Here is a 23,802-nt window from a genome sequence, read left to right as displayed (position 1 = left end):
TAAAATACGCTGCTTTTAGGGCCGGGAATATAACCGGCAAGCCATGTTCAATGTATTATATACAATGTAACGCAACAATTTTATGTGTGTTTATATTATGTATGTACCATGTCAATATGACTTAACAAACACAGGCTCACAGACAAGAGCATGCCCATGCGATATACATACATTAACTGGGTTCAAAACGGACCTGGCGCCCAAAAATACTGGCTAATTCTGCATGTGAAAAGGATGAAAAAAGGTATCTATAATTTTTTTGTAAACCTAATAGTTTTTAAATTAAAAATAACTTAATATTGAAAAAATCAAGTTTATTTATATTTTTTATTAAAAAACTATTAGGTTTACAAAAAAATAAAAACGGATACTTTTTATTATCTTTTTCACATGCAGGTATTTTTAATATCATTTCGAGTACTCGACTCGATCCGACTCGAGTATTTCGGTCACTCGCACACCCCTAAAATTGTGAGATTGTAACAATCATAACATTTATATTCTATACTAAAATGTAATACATAATACGATATTTACTTTTATATTAAATGATAACGATATCTTTATTCGCACTGTTATAATTTTTTTTTCCCGAATTTTGATTATGTTTAATATGTTGTTTAATTTTTGTATTCTTTGATTGTGTATCTTTGTGTGAAGATGCGTCTTTGTTATTACGGCACGTTTATTACATTCAAGTCCTGAAACAAATTTCAAATTATATAAATTTTTGATGACATATATATCATTTATAAGCACATGCACACACATGAACACGCTCAAACACAATCACAATGAAATGTACAATGTAATTTATATTTAAAAAATATTCATGGATATATATCCATATATATATATGGATTTTTTTTCGCAAGATGGCGATAACATAACCTCATCTCAACCACTGAACGACTGCTGACGGCGAAGATACTTATGGCTGTTCCATCAGGAGGACATAACATCAGTGTTCAACATCGCTAAAAAGGAAAAAATGAAAATCACGTTTCTGTGATCATCAGCTCCAAATTCCACCGAACCGAGGTCTTCTTCAGAAATGTTTTGAGGTTAGAAACATATAGCTCTATCTCTTTCTAAAGAGCGCGAGATCAGTTGTCACCGTCGCTGCGCGTCTAGTACCAATTTTCGCCACCAGAGTGCAACACCATCGACTCTGGAAAAACGTTGGTACCTATGACTGATCGGCCATGGTAATTTTGGTGCGTGTCTCAGGAATCTGCTAGAGCGGGAGTTTTGAAAATTGAAAAAGGAAGGAAGGTTTCTTTCTTTTCTCTCGAAAATTTTGATAAGCATTACAAGCTGAAAAAACACATACGTCCTCACATGCCAAAATGGCGCCGGGCCGAAACAAGCCTCCTGACAAGTGTCGCAGTAATTTTGCATGTTGCAAACAAAAACCTGCAACAACAGCAGTGTGCGTGATCTGTGATGAGGCATATCACCTTAGCTGCCTTAAGAACAAGAATGAAAACTTTAAATTCATTAATAACCTTATAGTATGCTCTGAACACAGTGATCGGAACATAACCTCAAAAATTGATGAGGATGTCCTGAGTGAGTCGGCATCACTTTTAATTGCACAGATTAAACTAAAAAAATCAGAAGATGTGAGGAATGACCTTCTGGCAGAAACTAGTAACAAGACTCAAGACTTGCAAGAAACTGATTGCATAGATGAAAGTGATCTTGAACTGCTGAAAACGGAAAACATGCTGTTAAGGAGATTAGTTAGTGAATTAACTGAGAAAAATGACCTCCTAAAAGAAAAATTACAAAACACCAGAAGTAAAACTGACAACAATGTCCTTACATACTCAGATGCCATGAAGTACTCTAGACCAATCCATAAAAAAATTCCTAAAATATCCGTAAGAAAAAACAACAACAGTAATATAGATGTTATGAAGTCAGTTATTGAATGTCTAACAGCTGAAAAAAACATCCAAACAAAGAACATCTACGTAAATAAAAATGAAGAAGTCATTATAAGCTGTCTTAATGAGAATAGTGCGGTATTGACAGAGACAGTACTAAAGGAAAAACTAGAGGACAAATGTAATGTCATGAAAAATGAACTCAACAACCCGAAAATTAAGATAGTAGGTATAGATAATCACGCAAATATGGACATCAAGGATATTGAAAAGGACATAAACGAAAGGAACTTCAGTTGAAAAGGGAGGACAAGTCCTACACATGTATAAGAATAATTATAATAGCTTGAGTACGGTCATAATGGAAGTCCCAGCTGACATCTACAAGCATATAAGAGAAAATAATAACAAAGTTTTTGTTGGATATCAGCAATGCAAAGCCTATGATTTGGTTAACGTTTGCCCGTGTTTCAAGTGCGGTAGATTTGGACACAGTGCCAGGAAATGCCAAAATGAGTTTCTGTGTTTGAAATGTTCCGGGAAGCATAATACGTGTAATTGTGATAAAGATTATGCTAAGTGCATTAACTGTCATTATAGTAACACAAAATACAAGTCAAAGTTAGACACAAAACATCATACTTATGACTCTAACTTGTGCAGCATCTTGAAAAAGAAAATTGACAGATATATTGACTCTATTTATTACCCGATAAAACCTACTCTACCTGAAACTGAATCGATCTATCACAGCATAGAATTGGCAAACAGGCGTAAAGTATCCACAGAGGCTAATAATGTCGTAGATAGTGAACAACAGGAAAATGACACTCCACGCAACAAAACAAAGCCAGAAACTGAACACAACAGAAGACCAATCACAAGACGTGATCCACAAATTCCACTGAACCATCTAAAACCGCAATCCTCTGCATTGTCACCAGCCAACAAGAGTGATAAAAACAAGATCAAGAAATAGGTAAAAATGGATATTTTTGATTATTTGGATAGGTTTCAAAATGAATCGATGCAAAAAGAACGGACATGTGGTAATATTGAAAATTTTAACAAAGCTATAAACAATAAGAAGGACTTTATCATGCATGTAAACATTCGTAGTATGAATGCAAATTTTGATAAGCTGAAAATTTTAATAGAAAGTTTAGCTATCAAACCAGCGATTGTGATATGTTCAGAAGCTTTTGATCAAGTTAATTATAATTTCTATCAACTGAATGGTTCAGATTATGAATATAAAACTTATTATAACGAAAGTAGGATAAACAGGAATGATGGAGTCTTTGTTTTTATCAATAGCAATCTAGTCCAAAATACCAAAGTCATTGAAGCAGGGAGAATTAAAATAATAAATACTAGAGTAACCTTAAATGATAAAAGCGGTCTTGAAATATCAGCCATGTATAGGTCACATGGGATACCGAAAACAGAATTTATACTAGATCTTAATAAGTACTTAATTTATAAAAAAAATGTAAAGAATCACTTAGTCATAGGTGATTTTAATATTGACCTGCTAGACTGTGATCATTATAGCCAAGATTTTCTATGTAACTTCCTTGATAAGGGATTTATTCAGGGTTTTGTTGGTATTACAAAGCCAGCTATCGGTAGAGCTAAAGGATCATGTATCGACAACATTTTCATTAAATCTCACAACATTAACACAGCCACATACAAGCTTAAGCATGATCTAACGGATCATTACCCGATTATCATAGCTGTAAATAAGCTAAAGACAGTAACTAAAGAACCGTATGTTTTCTTAAACTACAAAAAAATAATAAATAACGCTAATTCAAGAAACTGGGATGAAATTAGTTCGATACCTGATCCAAACTTGGCTGTAGAAAAATTGTTAAATGAAATCAAGCAATGCGTAGAATTGTCAAAAACAACAAAAAAGGCTAATAGACAAAATGGTAGAAAAAACTGGATTACCGACGCAATAATAAGATCATGTGAAACCAAAGAATTTTTGTATAATTTGTGGCAACTAGATGTGCAGAATAAACAGCTTAAAATACAGTATAAAACCTACTCTAAAATCTTGGATAAGGTAATTACCGATGCCAAAATGAAATATGAATTGAATCTAGTGCAGAATAATTACAACAACCCAAAAAACTATGATGCCATAAATTATATAAAGGTTAATGATAGGAAAATTACAGACAAAGTCGAAATAGCTCAAAACATGAATACTTTCTTCTGCGAAATTGGGAGAAAATTAAGTGCAAATATCGTGAAACCTGTCAACGCAGAACTTAGGCTACCTGACATGAATCCTATGTCGATTTTCTTAAAGCCAACCAGTATGGCTGAAATAATAAGTATAATCAATACGCTAAAACTAAAAATGGGGGATTTGATAAGATAAATGACAAGACTTTAAAATTGCTATGTAATCATATAGCAGGTCCTCTGACCCATATTTTCAATAAGTGTATTGAAAAAGCGGTATGGCCTGATGCTCTAAAGAGTGCTGAAGTAGTGCCGATTTATAAATCAGGCGAAAAACATAAGAGCACGAATTATCGACCTATCTCTCTTATATCTAATGTTGCAAAAATTCTTGAGCGAATTATGTATAATAGAATAAATGATTTTGTAGAAAAGAGTAATATAATTTCTAAGCAACAATTTGGTTTTATGAGAGGGATTGGTACGAAGGATGCTCTGAACTACCTAACCAATGTATTATATAATAATATCGATAAGAGTAAGCCTACGATAATAACCTTTCTTGACCTAGCGAAGGCTTTTGATACTGTTGACCACAGTATACTACTGGCCAAATTATATCGTATTGGAATCAGGGGTCAAGCGTTGGATCTCCTTTCCAGCTATCTAAATGATAGATATCAAGTAGTCAAAATAGACGGTAATGAAAGTGATAGAACTATAGTTAACACACGAGTCCCGCAAGGAACGATATTAGGACCGCTACTATTTATTCTGTATATTAATGATGTCTTAAAGGAGATTCCCCCCGAGTCCATAATTTCTTATGCAGATGATACTGCTATTATAGCTACAGGTAAAGACTGGATAGAAGCTCAAGTAAATATGAACAATTTCTTAAGTGTAATTGCCGAGTGGCTGGCAGTAAACAAGTTGTACTTAAATGCAGGAAAAACAGTGTGCATGACTTTTGGAAGTAATATTGGAAGCGTACCAGCTCAGATAAATGTTAAAATTCTTGATAAAAGTATAACTAGGGTGGAGAACTTTAAATATTTAGGAGTTGTCTTTGATAGTAATCTAAAGTGGGATAACCTCATGCAATATATAGTTGGAAAAACTAAATACCTAGTCTATATTTTTTATAAAATCTCTAAATCAATGCCCATAGAGACTCTCAGAATGATTTACTACGCTTTTTTTCATAGTATTATAACTTATGGCATCATTGCTTGGGGTGGTGCATATAGGAATAGCCGAGACCAAGTTCAAAAATTACAAAACAAAATTTTAAAAATCATCAATAAAAATAACTTTTTGTTACAAGACAATCCATTAAATATAGGTCAACTGTTTGCTTTCGAAGCTCTTAAACTACACTACTATGATCTCAAAGAAAAATTCTTAGCATCAGATAGTGTTACTAGGAATAGAAGTATTATTATACCAAAAACAAATAAGAGAATCAGCAATAAAAACAGCTATATGAAAGCAATTAATGTATATAATGAGCTTCCTAATCGACTAAAAGTATTAAATATAAATAAATACCCTCAAAAGAAAATCATAAAAGACTGGATACGATACAACTGTTAGAAAAATAATAAAAGAAAAAAATTGTTTCTGTATGCAATACACAAATTTGTTATTAGAAGCTATGCCAAATGTATATATCTTAGTTTTAAGTTTTAATTTTAAGTTTTGTTTATATCTTTCTTTTCCTTTGTAACCAGACTGCGAACAGGTAATTTTATTTACCTCTGCAGGTTTCCAGGTATGAAATACATACCTTGTAAATTTCTTCTGGTAATAATAAATAAATAAATAAATTCATCTAAAAAGATAAAAATATAATAATCGTTCTGTCAAGAAATAATATTTTTTTTTATAAATGTATATACATGATTTGTTTTTCACTCTAGTAAACTTGTTTTATTTTGCAGTTGAAGGCTAAGCAATATTTCAATCATGATTATATATTAACTATCTAAATAAATTATGAAATAAATTTAATTACTTTCAGTAAATCACGTTAATGCTCTAGTTTTTGTAGCTTAATCAATAAAACGTAATTTTTTTATCATATATGAAGGAACAGTTGTAGTGTACTCATTTGCTAAAATAATTTTATTGATGCATTAAAATATCTATAAGTAAGCATGATGAAGAGTAGTAATAATTTAAAAATGTATTTTTATAATACGTACATAGTAAATTATTTCTTAAGACGTTTTGTAGATAATTAATTAATTTTTTGAGACGTCTATTAGTTTTTTTTTAGAATTTTCTATTGTATCTGTAAAATTTTCATCATATAAGGTAAGGTATTGAATTCAAAATAAATTTATAATATTATTTATTATGACGCGATAAAAAATAATGAATATATTAAAAACAGAACTCAAAGAAATGTAATATTTACTTAAACTTTAAATATTGTTGGCTGAATAGCAAACATACAATTCAATGAAAATTTAATTGCAAAAAAATATTTAGGTCCTATGTCTGAGATTTGTAAATATTGCAATGCAAAAGATTTTGCTTTCGAGTATATTCAAAATAATTGTCATCACAAGGGTAAAATAAATTTACCAGAAAATCCTTGTTACCCAGAAGAATCAAAGTTATTGGTTACAGGATTTTCAGCTGAAAGTATAAATTTTCGTAAAAATATACGATCATATAATAATTCTTTGGCGTTTGCAAGTTTTGAAGCTAATTTCGACAAATTCTCTGGTATGGGTCCGCACATTATTGGAATTTGTGGTTAAGTATATCGAAATAATTATCCTTTTCATCCAAATGAAAATGATAGACGAAAATATAGTCAATTAAATGTTCTGTATAATGAAATGGCAACGACTCAACGTAAAAATAATAAAAGAAATAGTGATGCAAAATTAGATTTACCAAGTCAATAAGACAGTTTATTGAGAAAATTCAATCCATATGCTAAAACTTATAAAATGATGTATGAGGTAGAAAAAGAAGAATCAAAACGGTCTAATGAAAGGAATTGCGAAGCGAAAACTATTATAATGTCAATTACAAGACATGATGAATTAGATGAAAATAGATATAATGAAGCTATATGTAATAAAATTGCAATGATATTTATTGGTGAAGATGGCCATCCACCAATCAAACGTGATATTGTAATATATTTAACGCATGATGAACCGATTATCATACCTCTTATAAGTAAATACAATGATCCAATGACATATCCACTTATATATCCAAATGGTGGTTATAAATGGATGCCTAATATGAAGTGTAAATTTGGTAAAAATAATATTACTAATTTGCAGTTTTTAAATTATAGACTTTATGAAAAAAAATTAAAATATTTTACGAAGCGATTGCTATGAAGGTATGATAGATTATTTGAAAATATAAAAATCGGGAAAATGTTCATTTTGCCATCAAATTTCACTGGAAGTCCTAGGCATTTAAAACAAAATTATATTGATTCTATGTCACTGGTTAATCGTTATGGAAAACCTGATCTATTTTTGACGATGACATGTAATCCGAATTGGAAAGAAATTACAGAAAACTCACAAAAATATGAAAATTGAATTGATCGACCAGATATTTTGGCTAAAGTATTTCAACAAAAAGTGAAAAAGTAGATGATTTAATAAATGCAGAAATTCCAAACAAAAATTCTTATCCGCGCGTGTATAGCGTTGTAAAACAGTTTATGATTCGTGGGCCTTGTAAAAAATAAAAATTCTCCTATTATGGATAAAAATACAGAAAAATGTACAAAAAATTGTCCAAATAATTATAATAATGAAACAAGTTTCCAAGCAACAGGATATCCAATATACAAACTAAAAAATTATGGTATCAAAATTAATTATAAAAACAAAAATTCTCAAAGAACAGCTGATAATCGATTTGTTGTATCTTATAATCCCTTTTTATTATTAAAATTTAACTGTCAAATTGATATAGAAGTATGTTGTAATGTATTAAATACTTATTTAAATACTGTGTTTTGAAAAAGATAATAACAATAAAAATCAAACTTTAAGTACTGAAGACGGCGAATACAAATATGATGAAATCAATCAATATCTTAATACAAGATATTCAAGACCTCCTGAAGAGATTATTACAATATTGTTTACACGAAATTTCGCATATTATAAAAAGATTAGCTATTCACGATAAAGATCAACAATATGTATATTTCGAAAAAGGGAAGAAAGAAAAAATTAAGAATAAAATAATAGAAACGGCATTAACCGCATTTTTTAAATTAAATCAAACTGATCTTGATGCAAGAACTTATTTGTATTCTGATATACCAATACATTACACATTTGACAAAAAACTAAAAACATGGAATAAAAGGAAAAATATGTATAATAAACTAATATGAAGCAGAATGTATTTAGTATATCCGAAAGACAGATTATTACTTTTTACCAACCTTTTTCGAAGATTTACGTACTGTCAACGGAGTTTTATATCCTACATTTTATGAAGCTGCTATAGCAAAAGAGCTTACCAATAATGATGGAGAGTGAGATAAATGTTTACAAAAAGCAATACGAATACAGTTTCCAACAGTACTGTATGAATTGTTTGCTTTTATCTGTATTTTTCATAACCTTATTAATGCACAAGAATTATATGAGAAATATAAAAGTAATTTTTATCATCCTAAATATGAAGAATGTGCAGGTGAAAATATAGTACTAAATGCAATTGAACAAATAATGCAAGCAAACAGTTTGACGTTAAGTGATTTTAATTTGCATAATAAAACATTGAACAATGAAGAATTTGATAATGCAACATTTTTGTATAAAGAAACTAATATGCTAAATGAATAACAAAAAAAATTGCATCCCTTAACATTAATCGAAAAACTATATATGATGCAGTTTTAGAAAGTGTAAATTATAAACAGGATAAGTGTATTTTTATTGACGGACCAGGAGTCAGGAGAAAGTAGAAAATAGTATATTGTGTACCAAAGGAGTAAAGTGGGCTTTTTTGGGTCGAGTGTGAAGTTTGCAGTACGAGTCAAGTCGAGTTAGTCCGAGCCGAAGGCGAGAGCGTTTACGAGCCGTAGACGAGTACTGCAACCACACGAGGCCAAAAAGCCTCGTAACGCATTTTTTGTAACGCATGTACTGATTTCCGCGTTTACGCACACACACACACACACATGTATGTATATTTGATGTGAACTACTGACTATTTTCTATAAAAAATTAAAAACGCCCACTAGAAATTTTTGTTGCCCGCCGGTCTGAAAAAAGTTACTTTTTGTGACACATGCACGATTTTCGCGTTTTTTTTTTTTGACCTAAAATTAGGGATAAAAGTAGTTATTTTCCGACCGGCGGGCGAAAAAATTCAGCAGCGGGCGCAAAAGTACTTTTCGCCCACTACTCGATTCATTAGCAAATCTAAACTTGCGTGAAATTCAACAAGTGCAGTTTGAAACGCGAAAATCAGTACATGAGTTACAAAAAATATGGTGTGTACCAACGGCTAAACGGGCTTTTTGACCTCGTGTGGTTGCAGCACTCGTCTGCGGCTCGTACTGCAAACTCCACACTCGGTCTAAAAAAGCCCACTTTACGCCCTTGGTACACAATATACTATCACGCACGCTTAATAGGTACGAAAAAAAATTACATCATAGTTATGTTAAAATTAATCAAAAATTGATTAAAAAATCAGTAATATGCTTATAAAACTTTTTCTATGAAATTTAAACCAAATCCCCTCATTCATACCATAACTAATGTACTTTTAAACAATATCCTAGAGTTTGAGCTCATTTGGGCCATTCGTTCCTTTGGAATCTTACGGTAAGTGAATTATGGACTCCCTACTATACGTAGGTATTATAGAGGTATATAGAAGGTCTAAACCATCAAAATAAAGGTAATTATGTCTAAGAATAGTAATAAAAATTTGGATCATTTATATAAATAAATATTTATAAATTTTTAATGAAAAATTTTGTTTTTAATTTCAAAGGTGGTGTGCCCCCTTAAAGATGTACAAATTATAACATGGGATAAAATATCATTGACATCGAAATGCCTTTAAAGCAGTTGATCATCTTCTTCAAGATTTATGTAACGTAACAGTAATATAAGGTGGTAAATCTATGCTCATTTTAAGAGATTTTAGACAAACATTACCAATAGTTTGACACGGTAGTCGAATAGAAGGTTATCGAAAATTCAGTGAAGTATGGCTATTTACGGTCGAATTTTAGACGCATGATATTGAATTTAAACCTTCGTGTATCCAACAATGATGACAATTTTAAAATTGGCTATTAAATGTTTGTGATGGAAAACGTTTGTATTTATATGAAGAAGAAAATGAATTATTTGAAATACCTGTTAGCATGATATCAAAAGTAGACATTATTACAGAAATCTTTGGAAATAACATAAAAATGAATGACGAAACATTAAAGAATAAAGTAATTCTTGCTCCCAAAAACAATGGTGTAATTGATATTAATAATAAAATACTGGCTATTACGGAAGGACATTTCGTTAAATATGTATGTAATAGTTGTTATGTTACCTACAGAATTTCTGAATTCTTTAACTCCTAATAGACTTCCTCCACATAAATTAAAATTGAAAATTGGAGCCATTGTAATTTTAATAGGAAATTTATAAATTAATGAAAAAAAAACCTTACGACTCAGGGAAAAAGGGTATGGTAACTTTGTAGAGCGTCGTTTGACCTTTAATTATCCGCCCCAGATTTATTCGCACACACGCTATTTTTTCTAAATCACTATAAAGACATGTGTCCGCTTTATCTGCGACATACTGTATGTGGCTCTATCTAGAGTCAAAGATAGACAACATTTAAAGTTGCTATTAATGAATAATGCCAAAATGGAACAAAATTTACCAGCACGTCCTTATCCATATATTTTCTAAAGGTTCAACATTTTTAACACCCAAATTTATGGTTAGGTTAAAAGTTTTTCGCATAAGAAAAATTTGAAGGCCTAACTATTTTAAGTCCTGAATATTTAAAGGTTAAAAACGTCTGAAAAAATTTAAAGGGTAAAAATTCTTAAGGCCCAAAATTTTGCAAGCCCCAAACTTTTTATGGTCCATTATTTTTATAAAAAAAGATAATGCAATATCTAAAAAAGGTGTGACGTAGGACTGGTAGCCCAGAGAACCGGAGAAAATTTGTTCCACTTTAATATAATGTAGGATAGGATATGATGTACGTCATTTTTATTTTTCAACCTTTTGACTTGACTAATTTTTGATTTCGGGTAATTTTAGCTTTCTCTAATTCCGTTATTGTTACCCTTTGAAATGACTGTTTTCTAAACTTTCATCTTCCTAAACTTTTGCCCTACAGATTTTTAACTATCTACATATTTAACTATCTCAAAATTTTACCATCCAAATTATTATTAAAGGAATGAGCAATTTATAATTATAACCATCCCTATATCTTTAAATATTATAATAAATTTTAGAATATTTTTTTTGTGCGGAATCATAGCGAGATTGCAAAAAAGATATAGAGAATATCAATTTTATACATTTGATATAATGATAATTATATTTAAGTTATTTTTATTTTTTTTATTTAATCATTTACAATGTTTTTATTCTTTTTATTCCATACACATTGTTATAGAGACCTTTAAAGTTGCAGATTAATTTAATGCTGTTGATGTCAAAATAGCAACGCCCCTTTCATAGAAGCTATGCGGATCTTGGCTAGGTGCTATGTTTAGGTCAACAGTAAATAGTAACTCTGTTCGTGTGCTATTTAAGTAAACAGGTAATGCTAGCTTGCTTTTTTTCGTTTCTCCAGAAGAACATCGTATCCACCTTAACATTATAACATGTAAATCAGTCATAATGGTAGATGTTAAATATAACTGATTATTTTTGCATTGCGCTCCTTGCAGTTTTAAACCAGTTACTGCAAATGAACAATTATCAGGTAAGGTATTATCATTGTTGCATATGAATACATCTAATTCTAGCTCCTCTAATGACCAACTATTTGCTTGTGCGATACATTGTCTGGTAGCTGTTATATAAGCTTCTGGGTTAAATAAACCACCAAGCCATACCGGAAAATTCTGTAAAAAAAAATAAATGACATCAGTATAATAAATATTAAGAAATATAATATGCATAAATATACTTGGATAAAATTAGACCTTATGCTTGTAAACGCACTAATAGCATTAACGTTAACCCATTTATACTAAAGTTTACGGAATATTTTAACTATTTGCAAACCTTGTATATTTTATACTTATAACTTGCTATATGTAAGGTATATAAAATTGAAGTCATAGGAATTATTGTATGCTTATTATATTTGCAACGCGCTATGCACGTGGAGAGTGATTTTATAAGCTCAAAACATAGAACTTTTATTTTATACGTACGACACTTGTGCGCTAAAAGAAGTGGTTTTAGAGGCGTTAGGCGTTAGCAATTAAGTCATTATTTTTATTAATTATTCAACATCGCGGGTCAAAAAGTTATGTTAGTCGCCTGTGTATATATCTACCTGTATCATATACTTGTTTTGAGCCAAGGTAAAATTCAGCTCCCCTCGCCCCCGCCAAAATAACGTTTCAAAAAACGCGTTAATTTTAACTCATTAAGCCCCCCTCGCCCCGCTCAACCCCCGGTCTCACCTCAGCCCCCCCCCCTCACCCCCAGGCTTACTTCATTCAACATTTCTAGTAATAGTACTAATTATTATATCATAAGTTCTATTTTTTCCACATTACTCATAAGGTAAATAGAAGAGCGCTATCTAGGCCTGCGGCTTGCCGTCCGCTGCGCGAACACGGCTTGTGTGTGTGCGCGCGAGAATAAGCCCTGCGTGGCTATGTTGTGCGCGGGAGGCCTTGCAGCCACCGCGTTGTAGGGAAGTCCTTGGTAAAATACAGAGTGCAATAATTATTGTAAGTAATCATTTTCCCCTCTCCCCCGCGTTCTTCCACGTTGGCGATCGCGCAAAATTCTACGAATAAAAAAAATCATAGTGCATGCGAGACGCTAGGTGTTGCACATTGGTGTTAGGAGGCACAGCGGCGCAGAATGGACAATTGAAAGAAATGAAATGTGAAGTAGAGGAAGGAGGAAGGCCTAAGGAAAAAGACGGCAATAGGCGATTAGCAAAAATGCAAGCTAGGATTGAAGTAAATTCTAAAAAGGATATGGTCAATAGGAAATAGGGTAGAAAGGCTAGAGCCCAAGTGCGGGAGCTGAAAGAATAAAAAAATATTTTTAACGGAAAAACACTGTTAAAAGGTTTAGACTTTACAGATCACAAGTTAACCTAGAAGGAAAGAAAAAAAGGAGAAATAAAAAACTGCTGACAACTTTATTAACAGTATGCTTTCTTCAAAAGATACGATGATTAAAAGAATCGTTTTTCTTCAATTAACGGGACACAACAGATTTAAACCATGCAAAAAAGAACTCTGAGAAAAATTCATAAATTTTAAGTAAATCATTTAAAATATTTTATAGATATATTTAGCATAAATACCTTTAATTTTATCATGCTAAAACCTTCATTATTCCTGCTGGCCCATTGTGGCACTTGGTGCAAGAATTTGTGAACTTTTTCACTGTCCATAGGATTCCAAGTGAACGAATGGTTCTTTTGGGCTCAAACTCAAGGAAGATACTTTGTATACTTGTAGTTGTCATATAAGTGCAGGAATTTTAATTTAAATGTTTAAAAATGATTTGGCGATAAAAAACTGCATTTTTTTCTTTTTTCGCTTATTCTGGCACCTTTTTGTGTATAAAACATTTTCTAAACATTAAAATCAAAATCCCTGCATTCATACCAGAACTACAGGTGTACAAATTATCCTCCTTGAGTTTGAGCCCAAAAGAACCATGCGTTCAATGACACGGACAGTGAGCTATAATCAGTAAAAACAACATTTAGAGAAAATCAACTTTAAAGTTTATGAAAATCGTTGAAAGTGTAACTTAAATTAGTGCTTACCAAATCCTTTGAAACCAAGTTTTCTATATTCCACACACATAGACCTTGATTCTCAACAATTATTATTCACTTATACCTCTGGGTTCTGTACGGCTTTTCTTACCTGCAACCAAAAAAAGGCATTTTATGAATTTTTATAAAAATGTGATAAAAAGGTTATTTTATCCTTGAAAATAATAACACTTCATACTTATCTTTTCTTTTGGTCACTGTGTAGAATCTTCAAGTTAAAACTGTAGAAAATTACCAGTCTAACCTCCAAATGTTTCATCCGGGTGCTCCAGTCTCTGTAGCGGCTTTTTCTTTTATCACTGCAGTCTTCATAGAGTCCTTGGCAACTTTCTCACATACTTCACTATACTGTTCGTTGATTGTATCATATGCTGATTGAGCCATGGGTTTCAAGCAGTCCATCAACTCACAAAAAGTTGATAGACCAGCGTGTCCAAATCCAAGAGCACGAAAAGTAACCACTGCTTTTCTGTTGTGCTCCCAAGCATGGTTCTAGACGTCAACTTTTCTGCATGACTTGATAGCTGCCAGCTGACCACACTCAATGCACACTACTTCAATCTTGAATCCTAATCCTTGAGCTTCAGATTTGCCTAGTTTAACTTGACCATGGCATTGTTTGCAAATCAAAAGTTCCTTGAGAGCAGGAAATAGAATGTTGATATCAATCAATCTATTCCTGACCACAGAGGTTCCTTCCGCTGCTGGAGTTTGTATCTTTCTTGCTGAACTTGGAGGTCATGTCCTGTTGGCAGGTTCATCCTCGCATGTTGCTCCTAGAAATCTTCTTAGCCCCTTCTTGCCTCTTCCTCGAGAGTACTTCTTGTCAGGTTGGGTACTCGCAAACCTTTCCTTGGCATCTCGATTATCACACATATTTTTAAAATCACTACACTTCACACTTTTTTAAATTACTTCACTGCTCTGCTTTCACACTAACACTTCACTTTTTTTTCTTTTTAGGGTTATAAGCTATAAGCTATAACCCCAAAAACATTACAAACACTACTTAGATTAATTTAAAAACACTTTTAAGAAATATCAGCTTTTTTTATGTATTAAGACATCAGCTGTGTTTACTCAGTGTAAAACACATCCCAGGACTATATCAGCTGTATTTTTAAATATTTGCTGTCTGCTAGCAGAACAGCAGAACAGTCGCTCTGTCCTTCTCAGACACATTGATTCTAACCTGCCCTCAGGTAGCGCGCAGGCGCGGTATATTTGAATTCAAATAAATATCCCTACGTATCCATCGGAGCCTTGTATAAGAAGGGAAACTAGATCTCGAATTTATCTCGAATATAACGCAAAAGAATCTTATCAATGTGCAACAATTTATTTACTAAAATATGTACGCGGAGCATAATATACGTATATAATACGGTAAAAAATAGTATTTTCAACATTTACAATACAAATTTTATTCAGATTAAATTTATAAAACTTCAACTTAAAATTATTAGTCGTGTTAGACGAAAAATGAAAAATACGCAATTTTACGAAATAACGATAAAAATTTTGTTTTAGTATTTTGCTTGTAACTTTGCGGAAATTTTTTTTTTTTTTTTTTGATAAACGGGTTTTAGGAGCGTGTTTTACGGAACATTTCCTGTCAAAATAAACGATAAAGAAAAATCGATTTTTTCGAAGTTTAACGGTGTTGTGTCCCCTTAAATTATTTAAAGCTTCTTGATAAAAATATTAAAAACTTAACACATAGTTATAATAGCATACTCTATTGAAAAATCTTACGTAACATCTCAGATGAGCTTTCATAGACACGCTTTATCTTTGTTAATCGGCTCCAAAATTAAATCAGTTCTTTATTGGATTATACTTGATGATCCTGTAAAAATTCAGCAAAATATATAAATGCGTCTGGGAGTTATCGTGGTAACCATTTTCGCACACACACATACAAACATATGTATACATACATACATACATACATAGTGCAGTTAAATCTAAACCACTGTGAGACAGCACAGGACCTACTCAACCAGTATGTCCGCGAGAAAGAGGTAGACGTAGCTAATATGTGCGAACAATATAAGGTTTAGAGGAACCATCGTGGGAAATGGACACTACGGGTAAAGCAGCGATCTGGTTGTGTAGAAACGTTGCTTTCTGTGAAAAAAAGAAAAAGGATTTACACGGGCTAAGGTAGCAGGTGTCACTGTTTACAGCTGCTACACTTCACCTAACGCTTCAATTAAGCAGTTCGTACAACTGCTAGATCAGCTCATACAAGACGAGGTAGGGGGGAAACTGGTACTGATTGCAGTTGACTTCAATGCGTGGACTGTAAAGTAAAGCAGCATATAAGGACTAACCACAGAGGAGAGTACTCCTGGAAGCATTCACTCTCCTGGATTTGGTCCTAGTTAACCAAGGATGCACCCACATATTTAGAAGAGGAGACGCAGGGTCTATTGTAGGTAGGAGGTAGGAATATCAAAACAGGGACCCAGCGCGAGTACAACGACAAATAGAGTTAGTTGGAAAACGAAGGATTATGATAAGGGGATGTTTCTGTTAGCACTAGAAGAAATTTAACTGTCTGGAATAGCGAACAGCAAGGTGGAGAAGGTAACGGTGAACATCACCCGAGCATGTGACGCTGCTATGCCACGAAGAGTGGCATATAGTAGACGACGACCAGTATACTGGTGGGACAAGGAGATTGCGAGTGCACGTAGCGAGTGCCACTGGACCAGAAGAAGAGAACAATGGACGAGGAAGAAATACTATAAAACTGGTAGAGGCCAGGAAATAGTAGATGCCCGCGGACAAAAAATGAAGGACACTAAAAGAAGTCTTAAAAAAAAATCCGCAAAAACAAACGACGGTGCCTTAACGAATTAAAGGACGAGGTCAAACAAGACCCTTGCGATCGACTCTACAAAATAGTAACAAAGAAGATTAAAGGAAGCCACGTGCCTCTACTAAAATGCCCGGTGGAACTATAACACCGGGTAGGGACCATACTGTTTCCCAGGCAACTGGAAGAGCTAAGTGTCATCGAAAAAGGTGAGAATGAAGTGGCTATCCCACTAATGACGATTAAGGAATTGTTAGCCGCTTGCAGAAGAGTAAAAAACAACAAGGCCCTAGGGCCGGATGGCATTCCAAATATTGCATTGAAGCATTCCATTCACGCTCATCCAGAGGTCTTCGTAGACTTGTACAATACATGTCTAGAAGAGGGAACATTCCCCACAAACTGGAAGAAACAGCGACTAGTGCTTTTGCCAAAAAGAAAGAAACCACCACAGTCCTCATCATACAGACCGCTCTGCATGCTGGATACCCCAGGCAAGATCCTGGAATGCATTATCTGCGTCAGAATGGATCATTGTATAAAAGGAAAAGGTGGATTAGTGAAACACCAATATGGCTTTAGAAAGAAGCGTTCAATCCTGGACGCAATTAGTCCAGTAATTGACACTGCACAAACAGCGATAGAGGGGAAAAGATGGAGGGAAGGAAAAAGGATTGCTCCATAGTTACATTGGATGTCAAAAATGCATTCAATTCGGCCAGATGTAGTGTAATACACGAGGCACTCCGGAAGCAGAATGTGCCCTTATATATAAGAAGGATGATGTCCGACTACTTGAAGGACAGAATCTTATTATATGACACTGGGGACGGTACCAAGACCTATAAAGTTACAGGAGGCGTCCCCTGCGACTCAGTACTTAGCCCACCGACTTGGAATATCATGTAGCTAGAGATGGGGTACTAAAGCTACACTTACCTGAAGAAGTAAGAGTCGTAGGATTCGCTGACGACATAGCAGTAGTGGTAGTAACAAAACATAAAGAAGAGGTGACAGGCATAGCTGAAGAGTCAACCTCTATAATACACGAATGGCTGAGACGGGTCTGGAACAAGCTAACACAAAACGGAAGTTATTCTCATTTTCAGTAGAAAGAAGATGGAGGAAATCACACTGACGGTAGATGGACATGAGGTCGTTTCTCAACCAACTATCAAATACTTGGGCATCACAATCGATGCAAGACTAAATTTTAAACAGCATCTGGAAATAGTCAGTGATAAAGCAGCAAAATTGGCGCTGCTCTATCACGATTGATGCCAAATGTAGGAGGGCCAACTCAGGAGCGAATGTTACTCTTAGCCAGTGTAACCACATCGATTATGCTATACAGAGCCCCAATTTGGGCAGATGCGATGCAAGTGAAATCGTATGCACGAAATCTGACTACCGTGTATAGGCGAAGTGCACTAAGAGTGGCGTCCGCTTACCGTAGTGTATCAGACGATGCTGTCTGCATTATAGCAGGCATGCCACCCATTGACCTTTTCGCGTTGGAAAGAAAGAACGTATTCGAAGCTAGGAGACGATCGAATGACAAAAGCCAGAAGGAGATCTGGGATGCTGCAAAAAAATATGATGGCTGAATGGCAACAAGATGGGACGCTAGTGGCAAGGGACGATGGACTCATTGCCTTATACCAAGGATAGAAGACTGGATTGGAAGAAGACATGGAGAAGTGAACTACTACCTCACGCAGTTTTTGACCGGGCACGGATTTTTCCGGGCGTACCTGCATCGTTTCAAACTAGACGGCTGTCCGAACTGCCCAATATGTTTGGATGCAAGAGAGCACTTCTTTTGCGAGTGCTCACGATATCATCAGGAGCGAGAAGAACTAGAGAATTATCTTCAGATTAGAGTAACTCCTGAGTCGATTATGACGGCCATGATAACTTTAGGGATTGGATGGTGCGCAGTCAGCAACTATGCAGCAGACATTCTCAAGAAAGTCAGAAAAAGACAAAGAAGACAGAAGAAGACGAAGAGGCTGAGTATGTACGTGTGTGTGTGCGACGTAGAAAATGAAGGATGACTATAGTGATGACGACCACATCAACCAGAAGCGGGCAAAAGCCTTTCGCCCCCCCCCCCCCCCGCGAAGCATTGCTTGTCGGTGATACCGCGGGGTTCAGGGGCATAGAAGATGGAGCTAGGCACCATTACCGAGGGTCGATAAAGGCAAAGAGGGAGTTCCTTTTTACGGCTGAATGTTTTTAACTGACTGTGAGGGGGATGGGTTTAGTCGGTATGAATCCGACACACGGCTGACATTGGGGATGGGGCTGTCGACGACCCCATAAACAAGGTCATGCTATGGTCTTTCTAAGATTTTCCTTGATACCTCTTTCTCCGAGAGAGAAACAAAAAAAAACATACATACATACATATATACATACATATATATACATACATACATACAAACATAACTCCACTACGCCGGTCCCAAGCCCGGGCCCCTGTTGTGCAAGCGGCGGGGAAGGAGGAGGGGTAATACGTCAACTCGACAAATGGCAGATTCGTAAGAAGAGTAGCACATTACGAGGTTAAAAGAGGAAGTAGATGACCTAATCGTGGAATGTCAGTCCACACCAACGAGCATAAAAGCCATCGCAAAACAGGCTCAAAAACTCAAAAATTTAGTAAGCCAGTTGAAGGAGAGGCATAAAGAAGGAGATAATAAGGGTGAAGCTTACGAACATGGCGTTGAATATTATGAATATTATCACGAGGTACGGGAGAATACGAGTAGGCGCGCACAATGTCAGCTCATAAGATATGCTGCACTCTGAAGTGCAGAGGCCAAGAGGCCGAGAAGTAGCCCGACTGTTGTTGAATTATGTGGAGCATAAACGATCGTAGTGTTTGCTTGGACAAATAAGGTTTCTATTAGTTGCTCTGAATTTTAATGACAAACTGACAATTATACGAATGCAGAAATGTCTTCTCACTCAGAAAAGGCTGCTTACTAAATGTATGTCATCGATTCCATATGGCAGAAGAAAGTCTTGCCATAGATTTAATATTTTATCCAAGTAATAATTTAGCCCTTACGTGTTGATGAATTTTGTCAAGTATTTACGATTGTGATATTTGCTTGGAAAATTAAGGCTTTTATAAGTTGCTCTAAGTTTTGAGACTCGCTGCTACGGCTCTCAGCTTCAGTTCAGCTTCCCCCGTCCCTACTATCACGTACTTATCTTTCTAAAAACTACGCTCGAGCACTCGGTAGGGGTTAGCTACGTCTGAGCCCACCCTGGTAGAAGAAACAGCTTAGGCGTTGGTTTGCTTAATAAGAATAACCTTATTTTTTTCGTTAAAAATTAACCCAATTTTCAACCAATTACTTATCATAAGTTAATATGCGCATCGAATGCAATCATAACCTATATAAAGTGCATTGCGAAGAGACAATAAATCAAAACTCCGTAAATGTTGATGCAAATGAGCAGAAAATGAGTCCAGTTTTGCTACTCGAGGGTTTTTGCGGTTGCAGAACACGAATATCGTAACGGCAAGAGGTACCTAGTACCCAGTCTGGACAGTATCACGTCGTCTTCTGGAATTTTGTGGCAATTGAAAACGTAATCAGAAAAATATCGTGACAACAACGTTCCTTGAGGTACCTGGTGCCCTGAGTGGACAGTATCACAACTTTTCCTAGAGTTTTGTGGGAATTTGATAGTAATTAAGTGAAATACGTTATTCAGAGATTTCAGGGTCACTAAACATGGATATGGTGATATACTCAAGATTATCCTTGGAGACGACATTGATACTGTCTACCCCAGGCACCAGGTACTCAGAAGGCCCTTGCCGTCGCTACATTCGTGTTCAGCGACCTTGAAAACCCCCGAGTAACGAGTCTCAACGAAATATGTTGTTAATTTTCTGTAAAACTCTAGGAGACGACATTGATACTGTCTACTCTGGCACCAGGTACTTCTGAGAGTATGACCGTCGCGAAAATCGTGTTTAGCAACCCCAAAAACCCCCGAGTAATAAAACTGGACTTTTTTCCATCAATATTTACCAAGTTTTTTTGCTTCGCTGCATTATTATCTACATTTGAGGTTACATATATCTTCTTTAACAACAATATAGGTTAAAATAACCTTATTCTTGCATAAAAACGATATCGCTGTTAAGCAATTATAACCCAATATTCTTGGCTTAGATAAGCTAATTTGCAGCTACCAGGGCAGGACTGCTTGACGCAGTGGGTCCAAGACGGTGACCAGATCGCTTACTCCGAACTGATCGTCGTCGTCAAACCAATGCTTCGCACCCTTGTCTCTTCTCCCGTCCTTGCCTCTATAGCACCCGATGTTTTGGCAATATTGCCTCAACATTGCATTGCAAGACTAGCTAGATTCGGCAATATCGCCAGTGCTTAGAACAACATTGCTGCAACTATTAGGCAATGTTGCCACGCACCAAAATGTCCGCTTTTTCATTGCAAGGTTGGTTGTCTCCTACACAGGTCCCAATATTTTGGGAACATTGCCTAAAGATTCCATTACCAGATTTCGCAATATTGCACGAAACCTCATTAATATTGCTGCAACTATTCAGGGAACATTGCTACTAGATTGTAAAATATTTAATTAATATTGCGATAACCTTAAATAATTTTCGCATCATTATACAAATTTTGATACTTTTATATATATATATATATATATATATATATATATATATATATATATATATATATATATATATCTGAAACGGTACTTATGCAGACTTTTGCGGACTTATGCGGACTGGCGCATAACTCTTCGGGAATGTCTAAACTTAGAACGTGACTTGTGTGGATAGAGAGATATTTGCTTTAGCACAATGAGTGTTGTGCAGACACTTGTATAAATACACCGTGACATGCGGACGCGCGAAGCGGTGTTACCAGTCACAGTGTATAGACGTATATACGTATATACGTACATATACGTACATACAAATGTTTATGTAAATGTGTACTCTTGCATCGATGCTAAAGTGTATGTGTATGTGCAAATCAATACTATAGCGCATGTGTACCTATACCCGAAAGCTACTGCGCATGTGTACGTACACCCCAACGCTACTGCGCATGTTAAAATACACCGCAACGGTACTACGCACGTATACATAGACCTTAACGCTACTGCGCAGGTGTACATACACCCCAACGCTACTGTGCATGTGTACCTACACCTCAACGCTACAGTGCACACGTACAATATCAACACTCCAGCGCATGTATAAAATCACGCTGGTAGTACAGTATGCCCTATTTATTGTGTTTATTACACATATATCACACACTATATATGTATATGTATGTATAAGTACATATAAGTCCATTTTCAAGGACATTCCGTATGTGTAAGGCCAACTTCCAGGACTTTTTGTAGTTTCAAGGACCGTCCTGGAAACCCCCTATGTTTAACCACATTTGCAAGGACCAAACTAGAGTCCCTTCCCCGAGAGTGATGATTGCTTTAGCACAGTCCTTGATGGCGAACTCTGAGCGAAGGGGTCAATTTTTGTCAAGGTCCTGGAAAGTAGGCGTAAACGCTATATATATATATATATATATATATATATATATATATATATATATATATATATATATATATATTGCACACATCATATCATATTATATAAAACATACATATATTATACATATGTATTATGTATATATATGCCTCATTATAATATTGGTTATCATATTAATCGTATAAATTATTATTCATATCGATTTAAATTGTTACTATATTACTATAAAATATATAAATTATACCAAAAAGGGTTTTTTTATATCCTAATTGAATATTAATTATATCGTTTTACGGAATCATCGTGTTCAAAACCTTAATGTCCTATATATTTTAGACACATATGCAAAAACAAAATCATCCGAATTATTGCGTTACATTTATTGCATTCCTATCACTTTTATTAAATAGGATTTAGATTACTGATTAATTTTGTATTTTTGGTAATAATGTGATTTATTTGAGAGAATATATTGCAATACTTATATGTTTATTTATACTTATTTCTGTAATAGTTATAGTCTATTATTGAAAAATGGCATGTTTACAGGGAATCTAGTGTTCTTGGTTATTTATGTAAGGACCATTTTAAATTCCGATTGCTTCAAAAGTAATTGCGTGTAACAATAATAACAGTACTGACTCAGTAATTCATCTTTCTGGGTCAAACGGATTTTCTTTTCGTTTAAAAAAAATAATGTCTTTAAAAATGTAATATTTATCATGACACACAGAATGATTTGTTTGACTTACAAGAGATTTATCCAATGTAACTTTAAATTGAATGTTGAAATGATTCGTCGGATTCAGAAAAAACGTTCTAGAGTGAGTGGATAATAACTAACTGTGTGTATATATATATATATATATATATATATATATATATATATATATATATATATATATATATATATATATATATATATATATGTAACTTTTTGTTGTGCTAATTGCGTTTGTCTTGTCTGGTCTTTGTTGTTTTATGTCTTCTACCTACGTACATATTAACACTAAATATTCGTGCGAATTCTTCCATAATTCGGTTCATAAAATGTACTTCCCGATCATGTATAAGTGATACTTGTAAGGCGAAATAACAAATTAGTTTTTGTAAGTTTAGTTTAGTTTTCCTAAGTGCTCGTGTTACTTCTCTCGCCGTTGCGTGTTTGACTGGTACTGGTATGCAAAATTTTGTCCAAGTTGTCTTGGATAGTTAATATGTAACGGTTTTCTTTTACGGTCTAAGGCATTAGTGCGAAGAAATCAATCGATATTTTATCGAAT

General features: G+C 34.4%; 1 protein-coding gene across 8 annotated transcripts in view; it reads right to left on the bottom strand.

Moving 5' to 3' along the window:
- Nucleotides 1-542: 542 nt before the first annotated feature.
- Nucleotides 543-23,802, bottom strand: part of LOC100116365 (dynein heavy chain, cytoplasmic) — a 631,875-nt gene continuing 608,615 nt past the window's right edge. For 3 of the 8 annotated variants that reach the window (XM_031933442.2, XM_031933439.2, XM_031933443.2), the window contains one exon: nucleotides 11,782-12,216. In XM_031933442.2, coding sequence (XP_031789302.2) covers nucleotides 11,782-12,216 — 435 coding nt within the window. Of the gene's footprint in view, nucleotides 702-11,672; nucleotides 12,217-15,887; nucleotides 15,982-23,802 lie in introns of those variants that run through there. The other 5 variants (XM_031933438.2, XM_031933440.2, XR_004228365.2 and 2 more) reach the window with 4 other exon arrangements.

This window comes from Nasonia vitripennis, unplaced genomic scaffold, assembly GCF_009193385.2.
Source record: "Nasonia vitripennis strain AsymCx unplaced genomic scaffold, Nvit_psr_1.1 unplaced0251, whole genome shotgun sequence".
Lineage (NCBI taxonomy): Eukaryota > Metazoa > Arthropoda > Insecta > Hymenoptera > Pteromalidae > Nasonia > Nasonia vitripennis.
This window is presented reverse-complemented; position numbering and strand designations above follow the sequence as displayed.